This window comes from Antedon bifida, chromosome 9 (genome assembly GCF_963402885.1).
Source record: "Antedon bifida chromosome 9, ecAntBifi1.1, whole genome shotgun sequence".
Classification (NCBI taxonomy): domain Eukaryota; kingdom Metazoa; phylum Echinodermata; class Crinoidea; order Comatulida; family Antedonidae; genus Antedon; species Antedon bifida.
The window spans coordinates 2,742,103-2,765,203 of NC_136234.1; the positions used below are offsets into that span (position 1 = coordinate 2,742,103).

A 23,101-nucleotide genomic window follows, 5' to 3' on the forward strand; every position below is an offset into this window, starting at 1 on the left:
ACTTACATTCTCATTTTTAAATTCAGTTCCAGTCTAATTTTCTTCTAATATTCTACAGTTCAAAGATAGTCACATTAAAAATTATTATAGCAATTTACTTTCAAACCTTTAAAAATTTTCAAATGTTCCATTATGTTTGCGAAAAGAGTTCATCATGGTTGATCTGATTTTCCCCCCAGATATGACATGCATCAAAAATATATTCATCTCCCGTATTTCTGTCGTTGTCAAAGTTAGCCACTTGCTTTGCGCAAATAATTGGAACTAAAATCTCGAGAGGAAGCTCTCTGCTGACCCCTCGCAGGTGCAGAATCCACTTGACATGACATCGTAAATTTCCCAACGGTTGCCTTGACAGAACGCCTTTACATCTCCGGCGCCATCTAAATTTCTGAGCACACATGCCAGTCATTTTAAACTCTAATTCGCAAAATGTGACAAAATGTTGGGTTTTTTTCCAATTGCAAGATCACATAAATTAACAATTATTTCCTGTACTTACTGAAGATTTATTTAAGAAATAACTTTTTAAACATTAATTTTAAAACATTTTTGGTGTTTTTGTGAATATAAATATTTCCAAAATTTTTTTTTTTTTCCTGATCAAAGATCATAATATCGGTAGGAATTTAGTAGACTCGTATTAGAAATAATGTTGTGTTTGTTTTATAGGTAATGATGAACCCGTAGTACATATCTGCTCAACCTGTAAACATGAGTTTAACAGTGCCTGGTGTCTTCTGAATCATGCCCAGAACCAACATGGTATGAGAATATACCAAGAACAAACATCATCAGAACCAATGGACAATGACAATAGCCAATCACCTCAATCGGTTCAATCTGTTGAAACTATACTTGCTGAGAACACCATACAGGCACCATCTGTACCGATTGAATCTCCAACTCGTCCAACACCAATCAAGCCTTTCCCTGAGCCACCTCTCTATACAGCACCAATGATGAAGCCTCACGTTGGTAGCCCACCAAGACTGCATCATATAGATACAAGAAATCATTTAATGTACACACATCAAGCACTAATGGAGCGGTATCAAAGCAGAAGTGGTCCAGACTTAGATGGAAGACATAACCTATATGGTCCACCTACTCCAAAGGAATGGAGCTTACATTATGAAAGTCCAATAGCATCTGCATTTGAAGAAATAGGCCTTCCATACAAACAACAACAAAGCCAACCTGTTCTGGGCATAGACAACGGACCAGATTATTTCTCTCAAAAGCTAATAAATGTGGCTGCAACTAAACGGCCGACGACAACACCACCGGATACTCCAATCAAAAGACGGCCACCAATTCCTGTAATTCCATACATGTTGAAACCTCCGTCTGCACCTTCTAAGGACAAAATCTGTGAGTTTTGCGGCAAGTGCTTTAAATTTCAAAGTAATTTAATAGTGCATCGTCGGTCACACACAGGTGAGAAACCTTTCAAATGTAAGTTATGTGACCATGCCTGCAGTCAAGCCAGCAAACTAAAACGTCATATGAATACTCACAAACTACGGTTACGACAACAATATGATGCTAATAGCCGTTTGGACAATGATATTTCAAGTCCAACGGATGAGGAACTTTCCATTTCATCATCTCAGTCAGATAACAATACAATGAACTTAGCGTTGAAATACATGACTGATAAAGTTTCACCAACAAATTCAGAAGAAGACGAAGAGGAGTTGGAGGAAGAGGAGGAGTTGGAAGAAGAGGAAGAGGAAGAACTGGCAGAACAGGAAGTAGAAGAAAATGATGTTAGAATGGATAAAGAAATAAAAAAAGAGGTAGATTTGGATGACAAAAGTGAGACAAAAACACAACCAAATTCAGGAAACGCAACACCAGTGCATTCAACTGGAAATAAACAATGCGAGAGTGTGTCGGTCCTCATTGATGTCATGGCTCAAACCGGTCTTAGTGATATACCATCTTACAATGAAGCATTTGAACTAGCTATGAGAGAACGAACAATTTCAGAATTGTCAGACAAACTGCCAGAAAGACCAGCGAGCCAGCCAGAATGGCCAAAAGCATGCACTCCGGCTGAAAGATCTCCACATGAAGCAGGAACGTCAAAGAGATTAAGCCCAAATGAAAGACCGTCTCCGGACCACCATATGTTTTCAAGAATTTCAAATTCGCCTAGGATAAAAGATGGACGAGGGAGTGTAGGAGAACCCCCTAGTTTAGTGGAATTTAAGAAAAATATAAAAACGGAACCACCTCATATGTGGCCAATGGATCAAGTTATCGCAAGTCATCCATCTCAGGTAGATATTGGAGCCACTAACGGTGGATATCGGGGGTTGACATACACGCCCCGATTACCTGCTGAAACCATAATGACGGGAAGTGCTGCTCGACACGTAATAAGTCTAGTACCACCAGCAAGACCCCGACCAGTTAGTGGAGAGCGAAGATCTGATAAATGCGAGTTTTGCGGTAAAATATTCAAGAATTGCAGCAATTTGACGGTCCATCGACGAAGTCATACCGGTGAGAAGCCTTACAAGTGTCAGCTGTGTAATTACGCATGCGCACAAAGTAGTAAATTGACACGACATATGAAGACACACGGGCAAGGCGCTAAAGAGGTTTTCAAATGTGAAGTCTGTTCAATGCCTTTCTCTGTATATAGCACGTTGGAGAAACACATGAAAAAATGGCACTGGGGTGCTATTAAGGGGACAATACCGCGGCCTGAACCAGTATTAGGTCACAACTGATGTTTAGTTAAGGAACTTTCAAATAACTATAATAGGAACATGTGGAAGGTTTAGGAAACAAAAGCAGACATACAACTACTGGAAGGATGAGAAAACTGAATCAGATTAGAATAAGATCGAACCAAGATGTGATTATAAAGCAAGCATGCTTTAGTATACGAGGCTGGTGCACTCTAGAATAATGTTCAACTGCATCTATTCTATGTTGTACTTAATTCAGCAAGTGCAAACTTTAGTGCCAGACGCCGTCACAGAGTTTGTACAGTCTTCATCCTGTGCTAATAGTCTTTCTCAATTGATCTGAATATCTTGCAGGCATACAATCAAATTCTCTTGCAATCCCTGGCTTCACGCCATTGAAGATTAAAATCAATTGCCAGAAGTAAAGACATAAAGATTTACTGTAGTGATGTAACACCATTACCTACCAAAACCTGTACCACATGACGGTACACCACATGACTTGGTGTCACATGACTTATTATGTCACAATGATGATCATTGTAATTTGAATTTTTTTTTTTTTAAGTTGAGTTTCCTAGTTGATTGAACCTCCGGTGAGCTTAAAGTTTAAAAAACAAAGTGTACATTAAGATTCAGCATTAATATTATTCTGAAATACACACGGGCTTTGGTTTTGTGTTTTATCTGAAATTCTAATTGTTCATATTGGATATGTGCCAATCGTAATTATATTGTCATTTATATAAACAAATATTTTTAATAATAAATCGTCACCGTTTTTTGTGTAAGACAACTTTACAGTTTAAGAGAGTAAGGCTCTTTAAAAGCAAAATTAGTTTTAAAAAACACAAAACCTTAATGCTTTTTAGAAATCTAGATTTAGTCTTTTTTAATTGTTGCTTTTTGGGTTTTTAACTATTTTTTTATTATTGTCATTAATATGATATGCAGGTTTAGTGCAAGTTTGTGAATTTTTAACGAAATATTATCAAAAACAAGATTTTAATTCCTCTATTTCGTAACATGTATTTTATATGCGTCTGTCACTTTTTTGTGATCCTCGCCAAAGCACTTTTGAAAACTTTTTTGGAAGTTGTAAAAATGAGACATGGCGTTGTGCAATAAGCTTCGATTGAATGAAATTCAAATTATGTAAATGATCTTTCTGTTTCTATCAAGATACTTCATTGCAACTGAGATATATTAGTTAGAAGCGTTAGAGAGATTTCGATTTGAGACGACCTAGAGAATAGTTACGTCATGTTCACTATGTGCATACGGGGCATTGTGATATACTTCCTCCCGAGTCGTCGACGCGGTCCTCCCGAGTCGTCGACGTGACAGTTATGATCCATCGCGTCTCGTGATTGTTCAAATTACTTACGCCCTTGCGTTGCGTCCAAATGTGACCCACCGACATGCGCATAGGTCGTAGATCGTCCCAAATCGGAGGTCTATATTGAAACTTTTGTGTAGGCCTGCTTGGTTTTACAGGCACAACATTGACCGTTTCCCTGACCTAAGTACACTCACTCAGCTCAGTCTTATGTAAAACTTTTTTTGTGTGTGGTTTCACTTAGTAGCTTAGCTGCTTATTTGTATCTGTACAAGATATAAAGACTTTAATATTTGTATTCAATCTGTTGGTTACTACCCAGGAGTATAGACCTAATGGTCTTTTTTTTCAATATCAGATGTGATCATTTAACTAGAACTAATGCCATGGCCGAAGCAATACACTAGCAAAAATATTTCATTTCGCGAAACAAAAACAATAGGCCTAATCTATATATGTGTTGCATCATGAATTGATATATTGTATTTTTACATGAAATTAGATTTTTGGTTTTGGTGGACCAATTCTATTTCGTTACATACAATTCGTAGCATTTAGCACTGATGATGATGATAACAGTTTTTAAATATTATAGTTATTTTTAAATTATGTTTTCTTATCACTTTAAATTTATTGAATATAATTATTTTGTTCTACAAGACCTATTTATTAATTGATATTATGTTATATATACCAGTATTATATAGAAATATGTATTTATATAGAATATTGATATAATATCATCCTGTGATCGCCAAACATATGGCGCTAGTTCAAAGCGGTCTTTATGTAAATGTGTAAATGTATAAATTGCCATATTTTATCGCCTAGAATTAATTTACATTATTGTCGGTTGCCGCTTTGAATGACCTTTATACCGTTACCCCCTGCAATATGTTTGAAAGCGTTTGATGTTTGCTATACATACTAATGCCGTCATTATCAAAGCATTCTATTTCCACATATCTTAACCAGAGGCTTGCTTAACCTAATTCAACGAGGTTTATTAATCAAATGCCGAATCCATGGGCTATTTTCATGCAAAAATTAAAATATTATACTATGTGTTTTTTCCTGGGTACCAGCAGGCCATCCATTATCATGTGAATGCCTAGCCCGTTGCGTGTTATAATTAAATTTTATAATGTTATTTGTTAGCCAATGCAAAGTATAAATGATTTACAATCGCTTTTGTACCCGCGAACCATCAGCTATAAAATGAAAAAGCGCATTTAGATGACGGTTTATTTGCGCAGTATTCTTTTGTGCTTTTAATAAGTCTGTAAAATTGTAAAGTTATTGGTATTTCATTTCACAGCATAACTAAAAAGGTCTAGACTGTATTTGACCTTGTTGATCAATAGTCGTATTGTGAAATGATATTTTAGCCTGGGGGCAAAGCATCTTTTGAACTCTGCTACCGCAAATTATGTGAAAAACGTCGGCGTTGGTTATGCAATTTCTTTAGCCTAAATATTCACTTCTTTGACCCAATTGCAAGCCTACTGTTTTATCGTCGTCAACACTTTCACGAGCCTGTTTAAAATTACAAGACCTAAATTTCGAATTCGCAATCTGTCCAAGAAATGTAGTAAAATGTACATGTCATACAAAAAGCATTAAAGTGATCGTTGTTATTGCAATGTTCTCGATAAATAAATGTTTAGTAGGCCTTATTATTTAACTTACTGCTTAGGAGGTTTCAACATCCATTTCCTCGTAACGAAATGCGTCAGTGCTGCTGTATATAGTTGTGTTTTATAGTTGTAAAGTCGTATTCACTGTAACTGCTAACAATAGCATAATATGCCATTTTGTATAAAGTTGTCGAATACAACTTTCTACTTAAAAAGTACAATGATTGTATTAACACTAGTTTTAAATTTTTTCCCAAAACGATTCAAAGTATACTTAATCTAATCTCTTTTTTTATCGTTTTCTTTTTATTGAGAATTGTAATCAATTATCCACTTCATTCAATATTTCAACTCGAGGTTTTTTCTCCTCAAATTATTCACTTTTTTAATAGATTATTTGTTATCTAACAATTGCCACCTGTGGCTGTCTTGAGCACAAGACTTAACGCTTGGTTCACACTAGAACGCAACACAAGACTTAAAGCTTAGTTCACACTAGAGCGCAACACAAGAACGCATGACGTGAGGGATCCATCCGACTCACTTGCGTTGCGCGTACGCCATTTTGTTGCGTCCTAGTGTGAACCAATCAAATTGTTGAATTAATATTATAAGCAACTATTAATTTCTATTGAAATCTAGTATTTCTTCTATAGGCCTATTTCATCGGTGTCATTGTTTATATATTAGGAGAGGATTTTAATCCAAGCTAAATATGACTGTAGTAAGTCGTTTCGTTAATGAGCGAACCCATGTACCAAGGATTAGATCAGTAATCTACAGTATCTCGTTTTGCTCGCATTAATTCTTAGTGAAACCTCATTTTTCATGTAGGGTTTAAATACATCAATCGTATGTTGGTTATAATCGTTTTAAATTCCTTCAGCGAACAAATTAGGCTATACGTTGATTTACTCCTAAATACCGCCGCATATTAATCTGATCGACTTTGTTCGTGTGATTTTTATACGCTGAATACCGCTATTATGATATATTATTTTATAGGCAATGTAATGTCGTGGCGTATAGTGCAAGTATGATTATTACTAATGTAGAGCATAACGAAAAGGAGACAGATTGCGTTTATTGAACAATACACTAAATTTATGACGTACAACGGTTTCGAGTTAAATTCTAATTGGAACAAGAGAATCTATCAACCTATTTCTATCATAGCCCAAAGACTATATCGTACGTTTAAAACATTATTACGATCACTGCTGTTACTTTACTGTTAGTGCCATTAAATTCATGTTGCCGTGAATATTCACCTGAGTCCGTACAGACAGACTGGGTTAAATGCACTTAAGTTGATAGCAAATATCGTCAGTCTGTAAATCGCATTGGTCGCGCCTGTGTCGCCATTTTGATTCATCTAAATTCTATTCGCCGAATACGCGTTACTATTTCATGTTTCATTTTATATGGACGGTCATTTTGTATACTTGCATAACTTCATCATATTGCTCGTCAATTAGATGTTTCTTTAATGTATTTTCTAGCTTAAATTATTATTTTATATAATTAAATAGGTCTTTATGGTACTGTTATCATCATCAATTGTTATTGCTACGTTAGGTGTGTGGTTATACGTATTTTGAACGTTTTCCCCCCATGTTACATATCTCAATAATATTCTTGAGTTTTATGTTCGGATGATATATGCTGTATAAATATTGAATAAAATATTTATTACGAGTATTGTAATTTAAGCCATGGTGTAATCACTGTGGTGCTGGTTAGTGTTAGGCCTACGATGGTCTTTAAAAAGAATAATATTTCTAAATTCGTATGTTTTTAATGTTAATTGATACAGTGGTTAGTTTGTATATTATTATAACTGAAATAACCAAGTTTTTACTATGTAACTTTGTCATTTGAACGAATTTTACGATAGTAAGTTTGGAAAGAATTTATATTGTAGATATTATGTAATAGAAACGAATTCGCATTTTTATACTGTAGAGAGTCTTTTAAAAAGACTTGGGAGTATTTGAATATTGGATTGTATTGTATATTATCGATAAAAAAAACGAAAAAAAGTAACATGAATGTTATTCATGTTAATAATGTGCCCTGTTGTATATTTTTCCTCGGATCTTTCCTACCGGCTTGAAAAGCCTCCAAACTGCAGCTGATATATGTGACGATTTTAAGAACATGTAATTTAGGCCTAAGACCAACATGCAATGAAGAAAGCCTTGGTCTAAAGTTTAATTCTAGACCTTGTCTTACATGCGATGTAGGCTCACGTTGTTACTGGTCGAAAACAATGACTATAAATCTTGGTTCTCATTAGGACAGCACGTCAGAACGTACGCGCAGCTTTGACCAATCACAAGCGACAATTTTGAGGACCGTCGCTTGTAATTGGTTCAAATTACTTGCGTTGTGCGTACGTCTTTGCATCCTAATGAGAACCAAGCCAATGTAATATAGTCTTTAGAGACACGGTGCTTAAATGTCACCTTGGCGTTGGCCAAGATGGCATGAGCTATTAGGTCAACGACAGGTTCGTTGAATAAGGCCTAGACTGGACATACAAAAATAGTACTATTTGTCCACTTCGATTTTCAGAAGGCACACTGGAGGAAATTATAAGCCGTTCTGAGTTAAGAAGGAGACACATTTAGATTAAGTGTAAAGATATTGCATGTAGTGTAAATGTTTTTAAGGTTTCGTTTATTTTTTTCTTTGTAATTTTATTTTTTATTTTTTTAAAACATTGTAGCTTTTTTTGTTTAAAATGATACACAAATATGTAATGTTATTTTGCACTGAAATGTAAATAGAAAAGGTATCTTGTGTAGAGAAAATTCATGTAGAAAGTCGTGTTTGCCACGATAGACGCTTTAGTCCAGCAACATCGTGTTTCCACGATAGACTCTTGATCCAGCCACGTTGCAGCTGAGCTATTTCCAATGTTTGTTTGCCAAAATGTGGCGCAGTCTGTATTTATTATATGTGTATATGGTCAAACCAGAGTGGGCGTTAGAGTACCCATTCCTTTGTTTATCTTTGTTTTTTTAGATTTTTATTTTTCATTCTTTATGGATTTGGTCTCATAGAGACCATGCTAGTGTAGTATAGAGTATAAAGGTGTGATTCAAACAATATTATTGGAGCTTATTATACTAGTGGCAAGTACTATTAAAACTAATGGAAATTTTCGGTAACTTTTGTCATCTGTGTATGTTATTTTATAGTCTTGACGACTATCAACGAAACCGCGGCTACTGCAGAGGTCCTGTTAATATCTCGGGTTTTTTTTTTATAAAAGTCATCCAACGCTAATGCTTTTGGAAAGTTCTGGACTTTTAAACCAGCATCAGTATTAAACATTATGGTTATAATCTCAACCATAGCCGTGCCAAGAACAATTTAATTAAATAATAAAAATATATATTGTCTTTTTTATTAGTATCTTTCACAATGAGTTCCTAGAAACCATAAGTGGGAGTATGAAATCAACTTAAAATAGAAACAAATTAAACAGTGGTGTTTATATAATTAACAATAGGGTTTAAATACAGACCTGTATTTGAAAAGAACCTACGTTTTAATAGTAAATTCATCATCTGAGAAACACCTATGGTCGAAAGTCAAAATTGTAAATACATTGTGACACATTTACCTTGTCATACTATTTTAGTACACAGTACAGCTGTATTGTGATTAAAACATTAAACGATTGGAATAAAATCAGATCATTGAAGTAAAACATTAAAAAAATATTCTGTAGGCCTAAGCCAACGAAAATTAATACTATCATGGATTACATAATTATTTATTCCATGATAGTATGTAGTGTATGGAGAAAATTATTAGAACTGTTGCTTTTGATAAGACAGATTTCATTGGGTGTGTTTAGATAACGACAGTCATTGAAATGCATTAAATTAGAGAGTTATGCTGACATTATTAACAGGTTGACCGAAGCGATGATTATTTACTAGAACCCAATCATTACGCCCACCATCGTTTTCTTTCTGTCTATCGATTTAGGTCATAAGTAATGTTCTTAATTCTATTACAGGTGTTGATTATGTATAGCATGGTCGACATACATGCGAAATGGCTGCGTATATAATGCATTTCAAACGTCCAGCTGTCGGGGAAGTCCGCTCTAGTTAGCGTTGGAATGTCCAATGTGCGAATCTAGGCTAAATGTGTTTAAGTGACTCAACACTCGACATCATACACATATACAAGTAAAAATTCCACGTCGTATTCCGCGTATTAACGCGTATCCGTTCGTGTTTTTTTTTAGCCAATCATGGACAGTTATTAAAATCGTGTCACAAAACAAACACGTGTTACGTATATTGCACATATTGAGTCATGTTTCATACGTGCGCATGCGCGAAATACTCACGCATAATTATTCGCATACAATTCGTTATATTTCTTCACGAAAACCCCATCATTAATATCGTATTCGTCCAAAAATATTGACAGAAATTTACCTAACCAATACCTGGAATGTGTCGCCTATTATCCGAGGCCTTACTTTTTTAATCGTATTTGACTAGCTTTAGCAAAAGGTGAAAACCTTTCCAGTCCGCGGTGAAACACACAGTATGAAATCACCGTTGAAACGCTTAAAATAAAATCGTGAAAACGCAAACAAGAGATAAATATTTGTCCTGATAAATTGAAGATTTGGCTAATATACATTAAGAACTTTCCGGTTTACCTAATAATACGGGAAGTATTAGATTGAATTTTAAAAGTTCATGAATTCATTCGAAGATAGGTTAAATATTTATAGGCCTACAGTAAATTATATGAAAATAATACGTGGAGGTCTGTCATGCTAGACGGTATAATAATTTAAAACGGACTGTTGAACTAAATAAAACAATTATTTATGAATACATTTACTGGATTTACTGTCAGAGGTATATTTATTACTAGCAAGTATTGTTTCGCCTTTTTTTGTTTAATAATAATATGTGTCGAATAAGTAAATGAAAAATAATGTAATTTTTCGCAGACACCCTTTCATAAGAATCTAAATTTTCGAGCAATTTTATATTGTTTATATCCGTTTGTTGTTTTTCCTATGGATGAGTTTCATTTTTATCTTTCTATACGCGTAACCATATAAAACGAATTATATTTTTTTAAAGTTTGTCTAAATAACATCTTGACTCTAAGTTATTGCAAGTTCATGTATTTTTCTTTGTAGTTTTATTGTTTTAATTATGTTAATGAATTTCTATTTTGAGTGGACCACTACAATTTCTTGAATCTGATACACGACGTCAGTCTTTATTGCAACAAAGTAAATTCAAATACACATTCACACTCTTAATAATAAATATTATACAGGCATGTTATTTTCTATAGCGTCGATTCAATTAACAATATAATCATTAATATTAATTAAACTTAGACCCAGTGCACACATTACATAATTCAATGGATAAACAAGGTTAGAAATACGTTCTTATTCTACTCGTTTAGTAGATTATATATACATATACATTTTTATTGATATTGTTAAATTAAAAACTGTTAAAAAATGCTAAACGAAAACTAAACGAAATTATTTAGAATTTTACGTAAAACAAACACAATCAACAAACAAAACCGAAATGATTTCTAGAAACATCCAAATAAAAATAATCATAACATGATTTGAAAAAAAAAACTGTTGTATAGTCTGTCTGTTGCATTTTTACTTACAAAATCATAATTTTTTATTTCAACTTTGAAAAAACTCACCAAAAGGAAAAAAAAAGAGTTTATTACGGAATTTAAAAGAAAAAGAAATATATAATAGGAAGAAATAATTTAGAAATTTTAGTCTTGAAGAGATTCAAGTAAACATTGTCCAAAATAATTTCATCGAAATAAAACTTTACCAACAAATTTAGACAAACGTTGTTAAGTTATAAACTGTGAAATGGGGTTCTTATAGAACCACTTATAGTTCAGAATATGGTTACTTCAACGTATCCTGATGAAGGAGATATACAGTGATATTATAAACTATATATTTAAGCTTATGTGGTAATACAATAGTAGAGGTCCTCGGCAGATAAAAGGAGGGAGAAGCATGGACACGGCTTTCTGTATTATAACGAATTTACCATATCCATGAACAATATAGGGTAAGGGATGATCTCAAACTAATGTGAAGTCACCTAAAATGTATAATTGTAAGAGATCCATTGATTTATTTGAATTATAGGCCAGAAGACAAACATGTATAACACATTCCAGTAGGATAGTAAAAAGTATATAGAACTGTTGACGAATTTCGATTGCTCTATCCAGGCTATGTCGTAAATTTCTGAGTTGTGACATTTGGCTGGCTCTAAAGATGCGACCGGTTCAAATAAATAGGACCATTCGTTACATTTATATACGAGGCTAGAGATTTCTTATCTAGGTTGAGTGCATAGGCGGATGAGACACTCCTTATGTATCGCAAGTATATCAATCACCTTGTACACAAATCCAGGCCATGTAATGTTATGGCCTCATTTCACCGTTATGTATTCATAATTGGTGTGTCGTTATTATGCAAACGATATCCTCGCCTAGATTGACCAATTTTATGAATAATTTCGTTAAAGTTCAAAGTTGATTAATTTTTCTTTGTGGGTTTTTTTCCTTCGCTTATCAGCCTCGTCCTAAAACTCTCTATTTGGAAATAGTTAATTGGTTTATACTCTAGAAGCGACAACACATGCAATAGTTATTACTTTTAATTTATTTTTTAATGATGATATAGATTTGCTTTAACGCTTAACATTTTGCACACATTAGAACGTTCTTAACGAGATTTGTTTCGTTCTTATCTATAGAGGGCGCATATCCAATCGGAAGTTCTTTTGAAGTTAAGTTATTATTTTTCGAAAGTAAAACATGATCACCGACGTGAAACAAAAAAAATAGGCCCTATTTATATTTCGTTAAATAACGGTATATACTAAATTAAACTAAATAAAAAATATATTTAAAAGAAGATGAACATAATTATTTTATGTCAAAATAGATACTTTTAGACAAATAATTTTTTTTTAATTAGCGACAAAAAAAAAAAATATTTATGTACTGTCTCTGTTCATTGAATAGTCCGTGCATGTGTATTTTTTTTCTTTTGTTATTATATATTGCTTTATTTATTTTTTTTTTTATTTCTATACACAAAAAAAACAATAAATTGTTTCAAAAACAGAAATCCAAAAGTTCAAATGATTCACAATAAAACATTTATTTGATGACGTAGCATTCTTAATTATGTACAATTTTGATTATAGAACATAAGTGACATTTTCTCACTGAAAATGCTAATGCAATTAAAAATGTTGCCTGTTAAATCGAGGGCCTACACGCCAAATAAGGAAGTTGCCCGATCTCACTAACTTTACAATGATTAGAACAGACATAGTCGTATTCTTGGACATTCTTTCAACAACTTCACCCAGAAAACCCGTAATTCGAACAAAATGTCAATGAAAAGCGGAAACCTAAATTCTATCGGTCATAATGAAATAATTTCTTCAGATATCTCAGACATTGTTATTATTATAAATGCGTTAATATAACTTGAATGCGTAACCTCAATATATAAGGCCTGTAGGTTAATCTGATTATATAATAAGGAAGGCCGCTCTCTGAAGATACATAAAATGTTACATTTGTCGGCTTACATAATCTGAAACAATTTAAAATTAAATTACTGGAGCAGGCTGTATAGGGAGTTGTAATGTTCAGCTTTGTAATTTGATACTCACTCTGTTCTAATAGTTAATTTAACTAACGCTAATTTTGTAGTAGCAAGAAAATTAATGGCAAAATAAATTGAACATTGTTGTGTAATTTAAATAATAATCAGCAAAAAAAAGTGTACTGTAAATTTATGTTATTGCTATAAAACACAATACAAGTAGCATGCAATGGGAGGCAAGACATAATAATAGTTTACCCCTCTAAAAAAAACAATATTTAGGGAAGTACACTTATAGAGAATTCCTTCTTAAGCTCCAGAAAAAAGCTGCTAGAATTATTTTATTTAAAAAGCCATGGCAACATTCTGAGCCATTGTTTAAGCAATTGAATTTACTTAGAATAAAAGATATCAACAGAGGTACCGTCATAGGTTTCATGGCCCAGATTAGAAGTTTTACCCAGACGAATCCAAATGATATTCAAAAGAAATGAAAATACTACCCATAATCTTCGAAATATTTATTTTTTAAAAATTATAAAAAACATAGTATCGAATTACAGTACTTAAAATGCTGTATTGGTTAGTTTTATATTTTATGTATTTATACTTTTGTTTATTTCTTCTTTTTTTCAACTTGTACCTTTAAAACCTGTTTTCATGTTTTTTTCTTTGTGATAATATATTTTTTTTCTAAAGGGTCTTACGACTACAGACAATTACTTGTCTCTGTAAAATCCCTGTAATGTAAATATTTATATTGCTGAATAAATGTGAATTGAATTTGGAAGAGATCTAATCATGACAGGGTGTCGGGGCCTATGTCTACCATAATTCTTCCAAAATAACTAAATCTAAGTTTCGTTTATGCTGATTTTGAATCTTGATTTTAACATTTATTTGTCTTGGTTAAGACGCACTTTTTCCATGTTGTTGAAACATTTCTCTTAAAACATGTTTTTGAGAATTGAAAAGTTATGTCACAGAAGTTAGTATGTATGCAAAATAAACTTGAAGTTTATCTTCCTAAGTTGCAGGAAAACTGAAACATTCACACTGTTGCTTATTTCTGTTGCGTAAATTAATTAAAACGACCCAAAGGAGTTAATAACATATCCCAAATGTCAATATTAGTTTGTCTGCTCAATGTCACATTGCTAAGTTCCGTTACAATGACGCTAAACGACCCCCACAAATAACCTCTCCTAGCTCGTATCCGCTACATTCACTGCCCCTCGAAATGTCACAACGAATCTGGGGTTGACCTAGAGCCTAGGACACTAACATCTCTATAAATCATTTCTGATTAATTACGCAGACACGTCAGCCAATCACATTTAAATAATGGCGGTCCAGAATGTCCTAGGCGGACCGCAATTGGTCCTGGGGTTTCGTCTTTTAATTGGTGCCACCGGTAATTTTGCGTTGATTTTTAAGCAGCTGATGATCTTGACTTATCATTTTATCTGGGTCAGTTATTTAATTTGGGGTGTACTTGTCATATGCCCTTTAAAAGTTTTGAATATTTTTTTAAAATAAAAACTTTCGTAACTCGGCATTCAATATCGAAACGAAAATACTATTTGTAGATCTACTAAATTGGTTAACTGAATGCTGTTGATTTTATTATCGGAGCACAATCACCTTATAGAAAGATTTTGAACAACAATTATTCGATTTAACCATAATATACACCGTTTTAATTAATTAATGTATGCTTGTTCAACAATATTCAATCTCGTTGTATTTGATTTAAAGTGTTGACCTAAATCACTGTATCAACACCCATTTTGTAAATAGCTTTAATAAAGACCATTTTAAATCATTATACATAAAGTATAAATTATTAAGATCGGGGGAATATCAACCGCCTCTACAAGTACAACGAATTAACGTTTATTATATCAATAAAATAAATCTTAATGAAATGAAAGTTAAGTAGTAAACGACTAAACATAATTGTTTTTCGATGAACTAGTTCAGAAATCGTGATTTAAAACTAATCATACAAATTACACGTCTTAATATTTCGCCAACATAAACACATATGCCACAGATTGGTTAATTCCTAGCGATAAATTAATAAACACATAAACGTAGGGGCATTGTCAGGAAATGTGCCGAGAAGTAAGAAAATACATCAAATGATTTATCGTTTATTGTTTTTTCTCCCAACTAATTAGGTCGTTTAATTGGATAAGATGGGCAACAATGGCGTGAAACAACCTTACTTTCGTCACTTTTCTTTCTCTATCTACAAACTCGTTTTAATTGTCCAATGCATGTCAATAGTGCTGAGATGAAAGGCTTAAAAAGAGTTGGTATTAAATCGTATTGAATTCAAAACCAAATTGTTATGGCATCCATAAATCATATAATCCTATTATTCGGTTAAACTCTTCTCGTTTTCTCGAGACATTCTGGGCAGTAATTTTGGATTAAGAGATGCCTTAGCCCGAGGTTGTTAAAGAACTGATCTACAAGTCGTTAAAATAATTGTCAAAATAACGATATCATAATCCATGTGAAAAGAAATAACAATATTCCAACTCATTAAAATTCAAAGTGATGTTGTCATCATAAATCATGTAGGCCTGCTCTTAAAAACAAAGCATCAAAATAAAGTAATAGTAAAGTTAGCATGTAATATTCTACCAACGAGTTATCAGTTTACCAAATATTAGTTTATATTATTTAATTTTTCCTGGAAACATAAACACTGTCTGTTCGTATTTTAAATATACTATTGGTAAGGTAGTCGGTTACACTCACTTTCAAGTGTCTTAAGGCTAGCCTCTACCCGTCCCGAACCCCTGAGTGAAAAAAAAGTTAAAGATTGTCCGATCATAGTGAAACAAAATGTTTGAGGTCAAAGGTAATCTAATTTGCATATTAACCAAAAAATAGACAAAAGATCTGACCAATTTTCTCCCTTCTAGCCATTTTTTTTTTAAAACCACTTGATATAGATATATGATAAAAAATCAGCGTAGCATAGAGATTTGAAGAATTGTTTATAAATCTATGAAATATTAAAAAAAAAACATATTTTTTTTTTATTTTGTTGATTTTTTGAAAATTAAAAATGTTATTTAGAAAAAGGGCTATGCTATGCCAACTATCTGTTGTGAAAATTTGAATAAGGCATTGCTGAATTATGTGTTAAGAAAGTTTTAAATATATGAAAACGAGAAAATTGAGGTCAAAGGGTGAAAATGTATATCATTTGGTTAATATATTCATGTTTAAAACATATTTTTTACATACCTTTAAACATTTTTTTGGGTAGGTAGCATAATAGAACAGTTGTTCAAATATAGCAAAATCTCATTTTTCACAAATTTGGGGGGGGGGAAATGTATTTCTAGGGGTAGAAGCTAGCCTAAAGTTATGTAACTTGAGACGTAGAACTTATCAGAAGATTACGCTATCAATTAAAATAATACTACGACATGTAGGCCTACAACGTTTTGTTTTTTTTTTCTTTCTCCATTTAATTTTTTTTCCTCCATTTTTTTATAGCATAAATTATACTCATCATCATCATTTACGCTTGGTTCGTCTTCTTTAAAATAAATGCGCGTTTAATTTACGTGCGTATTCCTATGTCGATTACGTAATTTCCGATCTTTTACAATGGGATGCGCGCATCGGAAGTGCGTAATCCTTAACTACGCACATTATTATTAGCAACGTCTTAGCAACAAACAGAATTTAACAAAAGTAATCTTTTATGGAAATCGAAAACACTTTATTATTAAAAATGAGGTAAGGTTTACCAATCGAAAAGGATATGTCATCTAATTCTGCAGAGGACAAATCATCCGAATTGTCTCTCAGTCAGGTGAGTTGTTTCATTGTTTTCTCATTTTTATTATATTGTATATAGGTCTAATAGTACAGTACAGCTCGAAAACACGTCGAACGCCAACGCAGAATATTTCCTAGGCCTACGCTTACTCACAGTTCTGATGTAGGCCTAATGTGGTGTGGCAAGGAGTATTAAATGAGCACTCTAAAAAACAACGATACTAATAATTAAATTCCAAATTAGTGATTTATCAGCATGGTTAAAGATTGATAATGACAATCTGCAGTTTAAAAAAAAAAATAAAAAAATGTTACGACCACGATGGGACTCGAACCCACAATCTTCCGATTCGAAGTCGGACGCCTTATCCATTAGGCCACGCGGTCCTGATTACTAAAATCGCCCACGACAGAGTAATTAATTTTAAAGCACTGTTCGTTTTAATTAATTTAGTTTTAAATGATGTTTGATTTGGTTTGAGATTAAATGTATTTTAGATTAGGCTAAAACACCTTATTTTGACTGCATATGTTCGAGCTAGCATGGCCTTGAGTCGCGAGAGTCTATATAGACTGAGAGCCTAGCTACTCAGTGTACACAGTAATTACGTACGTACCCGTACCGTGTATATAGATATAGTAGTAGCTATAACTCGAGTTCCGTCGCTGGCGGTGTAGTCTAGGTAAACAAAAACAAAAGTCGTTCAATTGCTGGTTTATAAAAAGGTGAAAATCAATTTTATTTGAAATCTTTGAGGCTTAAATTAACTAAAGTCTTGAGCAGCAGCATGACATCTTTAAACAGAGTTACTTGATGTGATTTGTTAGATAATATTTATTTTATTAGCAACCATTTACAGTTTGAGTTAGGCTTCTGCATGCGTGTGCAGTAAGTAACTAAAAAGCCTAGGCCTACACTCTAGCCTAAAGGCCTGACTCTGGCCGGTATCGGGCTGTGCTAGCTGTACGCTGTAGTATGTGTACACAGGCCTACGACTATGTTACATGGCTGTAAACGATACGAAAACGCACAAGGACAAAAATAAAACGGCCTAGCTAGGTTAGGCCTAATCATATTTTCCCAAAAAATCACAAGTCACATCACAAGTAAAATAAAGTATTTTAAAAGGGTTATATGATTACAGTGGCTCGGCGATCACATTTAATGTGTGTTGTTTTCTACATTCAAACTTCCGCTTGAGTTTCAATTGTTCAGTCCATGACATTCCTTAAATTATAGTTTAGTTTAAATGGGAAAGTTTATGCGATGTGCCTTTTTAAACCCCATATCAACTACATTGTGTCGATGCGATTCTTGAAGGTATTTGTTTTACTTACCAAGAAATAATTTTGTCATGAATGTCTTGATTAATACACATAAAAAGTAGTACATTACTATTAAACAAAACTGTGAAAACGTTTGTTAAAATAATTAAAGTGTTCAAATTATTGTCAATTATCCATATTTTCTTGCTATATTTTCTATCTCTGTTTTGTAAACAATTTATTAATTGACGATTCGTATGAAAGGTCGTATGAAAAGTGAATTTTTGGGAAAAAAGCAGATTTGTATTTCCACTTTGGCATTATTATTTTGTTATTGTTACCAATGGATACCGATAGTGATATGGAAGAAACTAACATTTTTTTAATACCAGAGAAGTGATACCGAACTTTGGACGCAATGACGACGATTAGGCATAAGTAACGTGAACCTAAAGTTATTAAAAATTAAATCGGAAATATTTATTGACCCAGATTTTTTTTTTAAATCGACCACGATGGGACTCGAATCCACAATCTTCCGATTCGAAGTCGGACGCCTTATCCATTGGGCCACGCGGCCGTATCTGGTAAAAAATGATTTCATTGTCTGCTGTCGACAGAAACAAGTGTTAATTAATTAATTTTTAATAGAGTTGGATGACGTAATGTTTTTTTTTCCTTTATCTGTAAAGCAACCTGTCTAATATAATCCACCTAACACAATAAAACCATTAAAAAAAAATTACATCATTTATCCGACAATCATTATTTGCAATTTTTAATAGAGTTGGATGACGTAACCTTTTTTTTTGGTAAATGTAAAGCCATCTGTCTAATAATAATCCACCTAAAAAACAATAAAACCATTTTTGTAAAATAATTTTCATTTATCCGACAATCATTATTTGTATTGTTAATTAATTTTTAATAGAGTTGGATGTTTTTGGTAAATGTAAAGCCATCTGTCTAATATAATCCACCTAAAAACAATAAAACCATTTAAAACAAATAATTTACATCATTTATCCGACAATCATTATTTGCATTGTTAATTCATTTTAATAGAGTTAGATGACGTAATCTTTTTTTTTAATTTAAAGCCATCTGTCTAATATAATCCACCTAAAAACAATAACAAACTTTTTTTAATCATTTTTATCATTCATCATTTTTTTAAATTAATTTCACTCCAAATTTATTCTATTTATTTATTAGCTACCGATTGTCTTTTGTTTTCACATTTCACAGAAACCAAGTAGATTGAATCCCATTCAACATGTCCACCGCAAAAGCATCTTCGTCCCGCCGATCGAATTCGCCAATTCCAGTGTTTCGTCATCGAATGCAAGTGAAGATACCAGCTATCGCCGAAGACGGGTAAGCTCACAACGGTTAGATTTCTTTAATGTATCGCTTCCTAAATTTGTGTTTTTCATTAAAAAGAAAAAAAATGTGTGCCTGGCGTATATTGCATCCGTAGGCCTACATAGTGTTACTTCTAAATCCATACTTAACTAGGTCATATAATTTATAAAATGTTGGAATGTTAAGAAGTGTAATGTCTATTATACCATGGACCTATAAATTATCTATAGGTCCATGATTATACAATTATTTAACACTCTCGAATCATCGTTTATAATAATGAAATTGAGTATAAGAATTACTCGTATGATATTTTATGTTGCTTACCATAAATGTATAATTATTAAAGCGTGGTTCCCACTAGAACGCAACGCAGCATCGATGCGAAGTGCTGTATTATCAAAAGTGGGAACCGACGATGCAACAGTGCTGCAAACATCGCAGGTTTGATTTCACGCAGGCGGTGGCAAACACAATTATTAGAAGGGCATTTGCTTACGTTGCGTAGATTGCGTTGCGTCGCTAGTGGGAACAACGCTTTACGTCTTAGTTTACGTAAGCGTCATCCCTGGCTGACCGTTCTTATTTATTTAAACTGGTCCTTCAATCCTTCCATTGCTGCCCCTTCTTTGTTGCGGAATCATCAAATGAACCTGTTGCAGTTATTGTACAGTGTATCCCCACATGGACATACCGTAATTACCATACACTAAACGTTTAATCGTCTTAATATTGGTCTGTTCAATTAATAACAATGTAGCTATTGCTTTGGAGGTTGTTGACAATACAATCGGCTGACAAAAGATCATGACAAGGTTTTCTTATATCGACTATAAACAAAATCAATACAATTCATTGTTGAATAGGCCTACTCAGTTTTAGATTCCCGTTGCTATCTAAATAAACGCAAAGGTGGCCTACACTGGTTAGGACAGTTAGCCGTGTAAAATAAATTAATTATACATATTAATTATTGCGACTTTGCTGTACACAAATTATATGGTGCGAAATGAAGGAAGTGGCAGATCAATTGGCGGTGGTCTCGTCAGCACCAATCAGTTCTACTGACCACCCAGCGCCGAAACCTGCTACTCAGATGAAACCAGTAGCATGGAGTGACCAAGAGCTCAGGGCTGTTCTAACGAGGAAAGGTTGGAGTGACCTTAAGACGGAGTATGGTATAAAACCATTTGATAGTATGCGTAGAAAAGTGTCGCAGAATAATTCTAATTATTTTCAGAGCTCCAAAGATTCGGCGACCAATGGCAGGAGGCACGGAGAACAGGATGTGTCCCGACTAGAGGACGAGATGAACAATGATCACTTAAGTAAATTACAAGAAATATTTGAGGTGAGTTACCTCTTCTCTTGTTTCATTTTTAAACATAATAAAATGTATGTGTGAACAGAGGTTAACAATAATATTGATTTGATGTTGTAAAGAACACATGTATTTCTGTGTGGACAGAAAGTAACTAATAATAGTTCACAGTAGGTATTATTATTATTATTGATTTTGTCTTTATACTGAATGAATGAGGTGTAGCTTCAATAAATAATATTATTTTTATATTAAAAATAATTCAAAGACAACTAGCAACATTTACATTAGTACTCATACATTTACAAAAAGCTATCTACTAATAATGGAATGAATTCAAGGTATAAGATAATAAGTAAGTAAGTAATAAAAAGTAATATTTTGGATTGAAAAGTGTCATAAATTTATAGTTTGTTTTTGTGTCATTTGAAAGTTTGTTCCATAATTTGGTTGATCGATATACAAACGTTCTTTTACCTTCAATAAGTGTGTTACAACTCTGACTATGTGTACAATATGAGTGCAAACAATCATTATAAATATTTTTTTTTGGATAAGTAACATGGAGCATGATCATTTAAACACTTGAATAACATTATAAGTAATTGTTCTTCCCATGTATCACTAAGTAATACTGAAACACGATAGAGTGAAAAACATGACTGGCTTGACATATGGGTGTGGTCGTAAAGGCCTACTGAGAATTCGACGTCTTTACATTTTATTTGTTGCTTGAGTGAGCACTAAGTCCTCGTCGAATGTTCTTAGATTACTACTTAATTTGTACTTATTTAAACTTCCGTTTAGTTTTAAATTAAATTATGTTATATTTCATCGTAAGTAGAAAATGTATTTCATATTAAATTAAACTAGTTTCCATAAAGTAAATTATATTTTACTTTTAAGATTTTGTGCTTTATTATTTATTTATTATTAAGGAAACTTTAAATAAATAGAATTATATTAATATTTAACAAAACCTTTAGTGAGAAACATAATAATTTACAATATTCCGTTTTGGAATGGATGTAAAAAAAAAATTGTTTGACCACGATGGGACTCGAACCCACAATCTTCCGATTCGAAGTCGGACGCCGTATCCATTGGGCCACGCGGCCATCTGCGGTAAGAATTAACGCGCTTCGACCGTGTCTTTTTTCTTCGTCGGTATAATTTCAAACAAAAAATAAATCTACTCACACAACAACATAATTGATGGTGCTCGAACCAGTCATTTTGTAGAATGGTTCTAAAGCTCTGTCTACACTATCAAACTAGTTTGACAAAAAAAGTGATGTGCCCAAATATGGTGGTGAACATTTGTTATTGTCACATAAAGTTTGATAGTGTGGACAGAGTTAGTTTAGACTTATAATGTATTATCATGTAGGCCTACATTTGAAACATACAAAATCATCGTATGGACTCGAAGAACTGTTTAATGGCAAGCTATGCAACATTAAATTAAATTTGATATTCGTTGTGTTTTGTAGGAAGCTGATGAAGACGGAGGGGGAGGCCTAGACATTGACGAGTTTAGGCAAGCAATGCGTAAAATAATGGGAGAAGGAATGGTAAGTAATGCTGGTGCAATCCTGATAATTACAGCTACAGGGGATCACCATATGCCCTATAAACTATGTACTGTAATATATTGTGTAAGCCTACATGTTGTTTCCATGTACATAGTATGATGCAATGTTTTCCTTTTGTTTACTATCCCTTCAAACAATGTATTATATCACTGCTCATATCTATTTTAAATTAGTTTTTTTTTTAGAAAAATGTATGGAAAATTGATATTAAATTTTGTTTTTGTATTTTAATGGTTTTCATGTATTAATATATCGTCGGTAGTCCAGCGTAAAGCAGAAGTTTCAATATTCGTTTGAGCAATAAAATAATTATGCGACGATACGACGATAATATACAAACGTATTTGATCACTTACACAAAATAGGATAAGTGGTTTAG

The 23,101-nt window shown here is 33.1% G+C and overlaps 2 protein-coding genes and 3 non-coding genes across 6 annotated transcripts in view; 2 read left to right on the forward strand and 3 right to left on the reverse strand.

Annotated features, from left to right (window-relative positions):
• Positions 1–8,110, forward strand: part of LOC144851846 (BCL11 transcription factor A-like) — a 74,939-nt gene extending 66,829 nt beyond the window's left edge. For both annotated transcript variants that reach the window (XM_078709489.1, XM_078709490.1), the window contains exon 3: positions 673–8,110. In XM_078709489.1, the coding sequence (XP_078565615.1) occupies positions 673–2,744 (2,072 nt within the window). In that variant the 3' untranslated portion in view covers positions 2,745–8,110. The remainder of the gene's footprint in view (positions 1–672) is intronic.
• An 8,978-nt stretch (positions 8,111–17,088) lies between these two features.
• Positions 17,089–23,101, forward strand: part of LOC144851857 (WD repeat-containing protein on Y chromosome-like) — a 33,344-nt gene continuing 27,331 nt past the window's right edge. The window contains exons 1-4 of the mRNA XM_078709507.1: positions 17,089–17,209; positions 19,690–19,818; positions 21,047–21,157; positions 22,621–22,701. Of these exons, the coding sequence (XP_078565633.1) occupies positions 17,159–17,209; positions 19,690–19,818; positions 21,047–21,157; positions 22,621–22,701 (372 nt within the window). The 5' untranslated portion in view covers positions 17,089–17,158. The remainder of the gene's footprint in view (positions 17,210–19,689; positions 19,819–21,046; positions 21,158–22,620; positions 22,702–23,101) is intronic.
• Positions 17,490–17,562, reverse strand: Trnar-ucg (transfer RNA arginine (anticodon UCG)). Its single transcript has one exon. It is a non-coding gene; the product is annotated as a tRNA-Arg (tRNA).
• Trnar-ucg (transfer RNA arginine (anticodon UCG)) lies at positions 18,949–19,021 on the reverse strand. The gene has a single exon. It is a non-coding gene; the product is annotated as a tRNA-Arg (tRNA).
• On the reverse strand, positions 22,173–22,245 carry Trnar-ucg (transfer RNA arginine (anticodon UCG)). The gene has a single exon. It is a non-coding gene; the product is annotated as a tRNA-Arg (tRNA).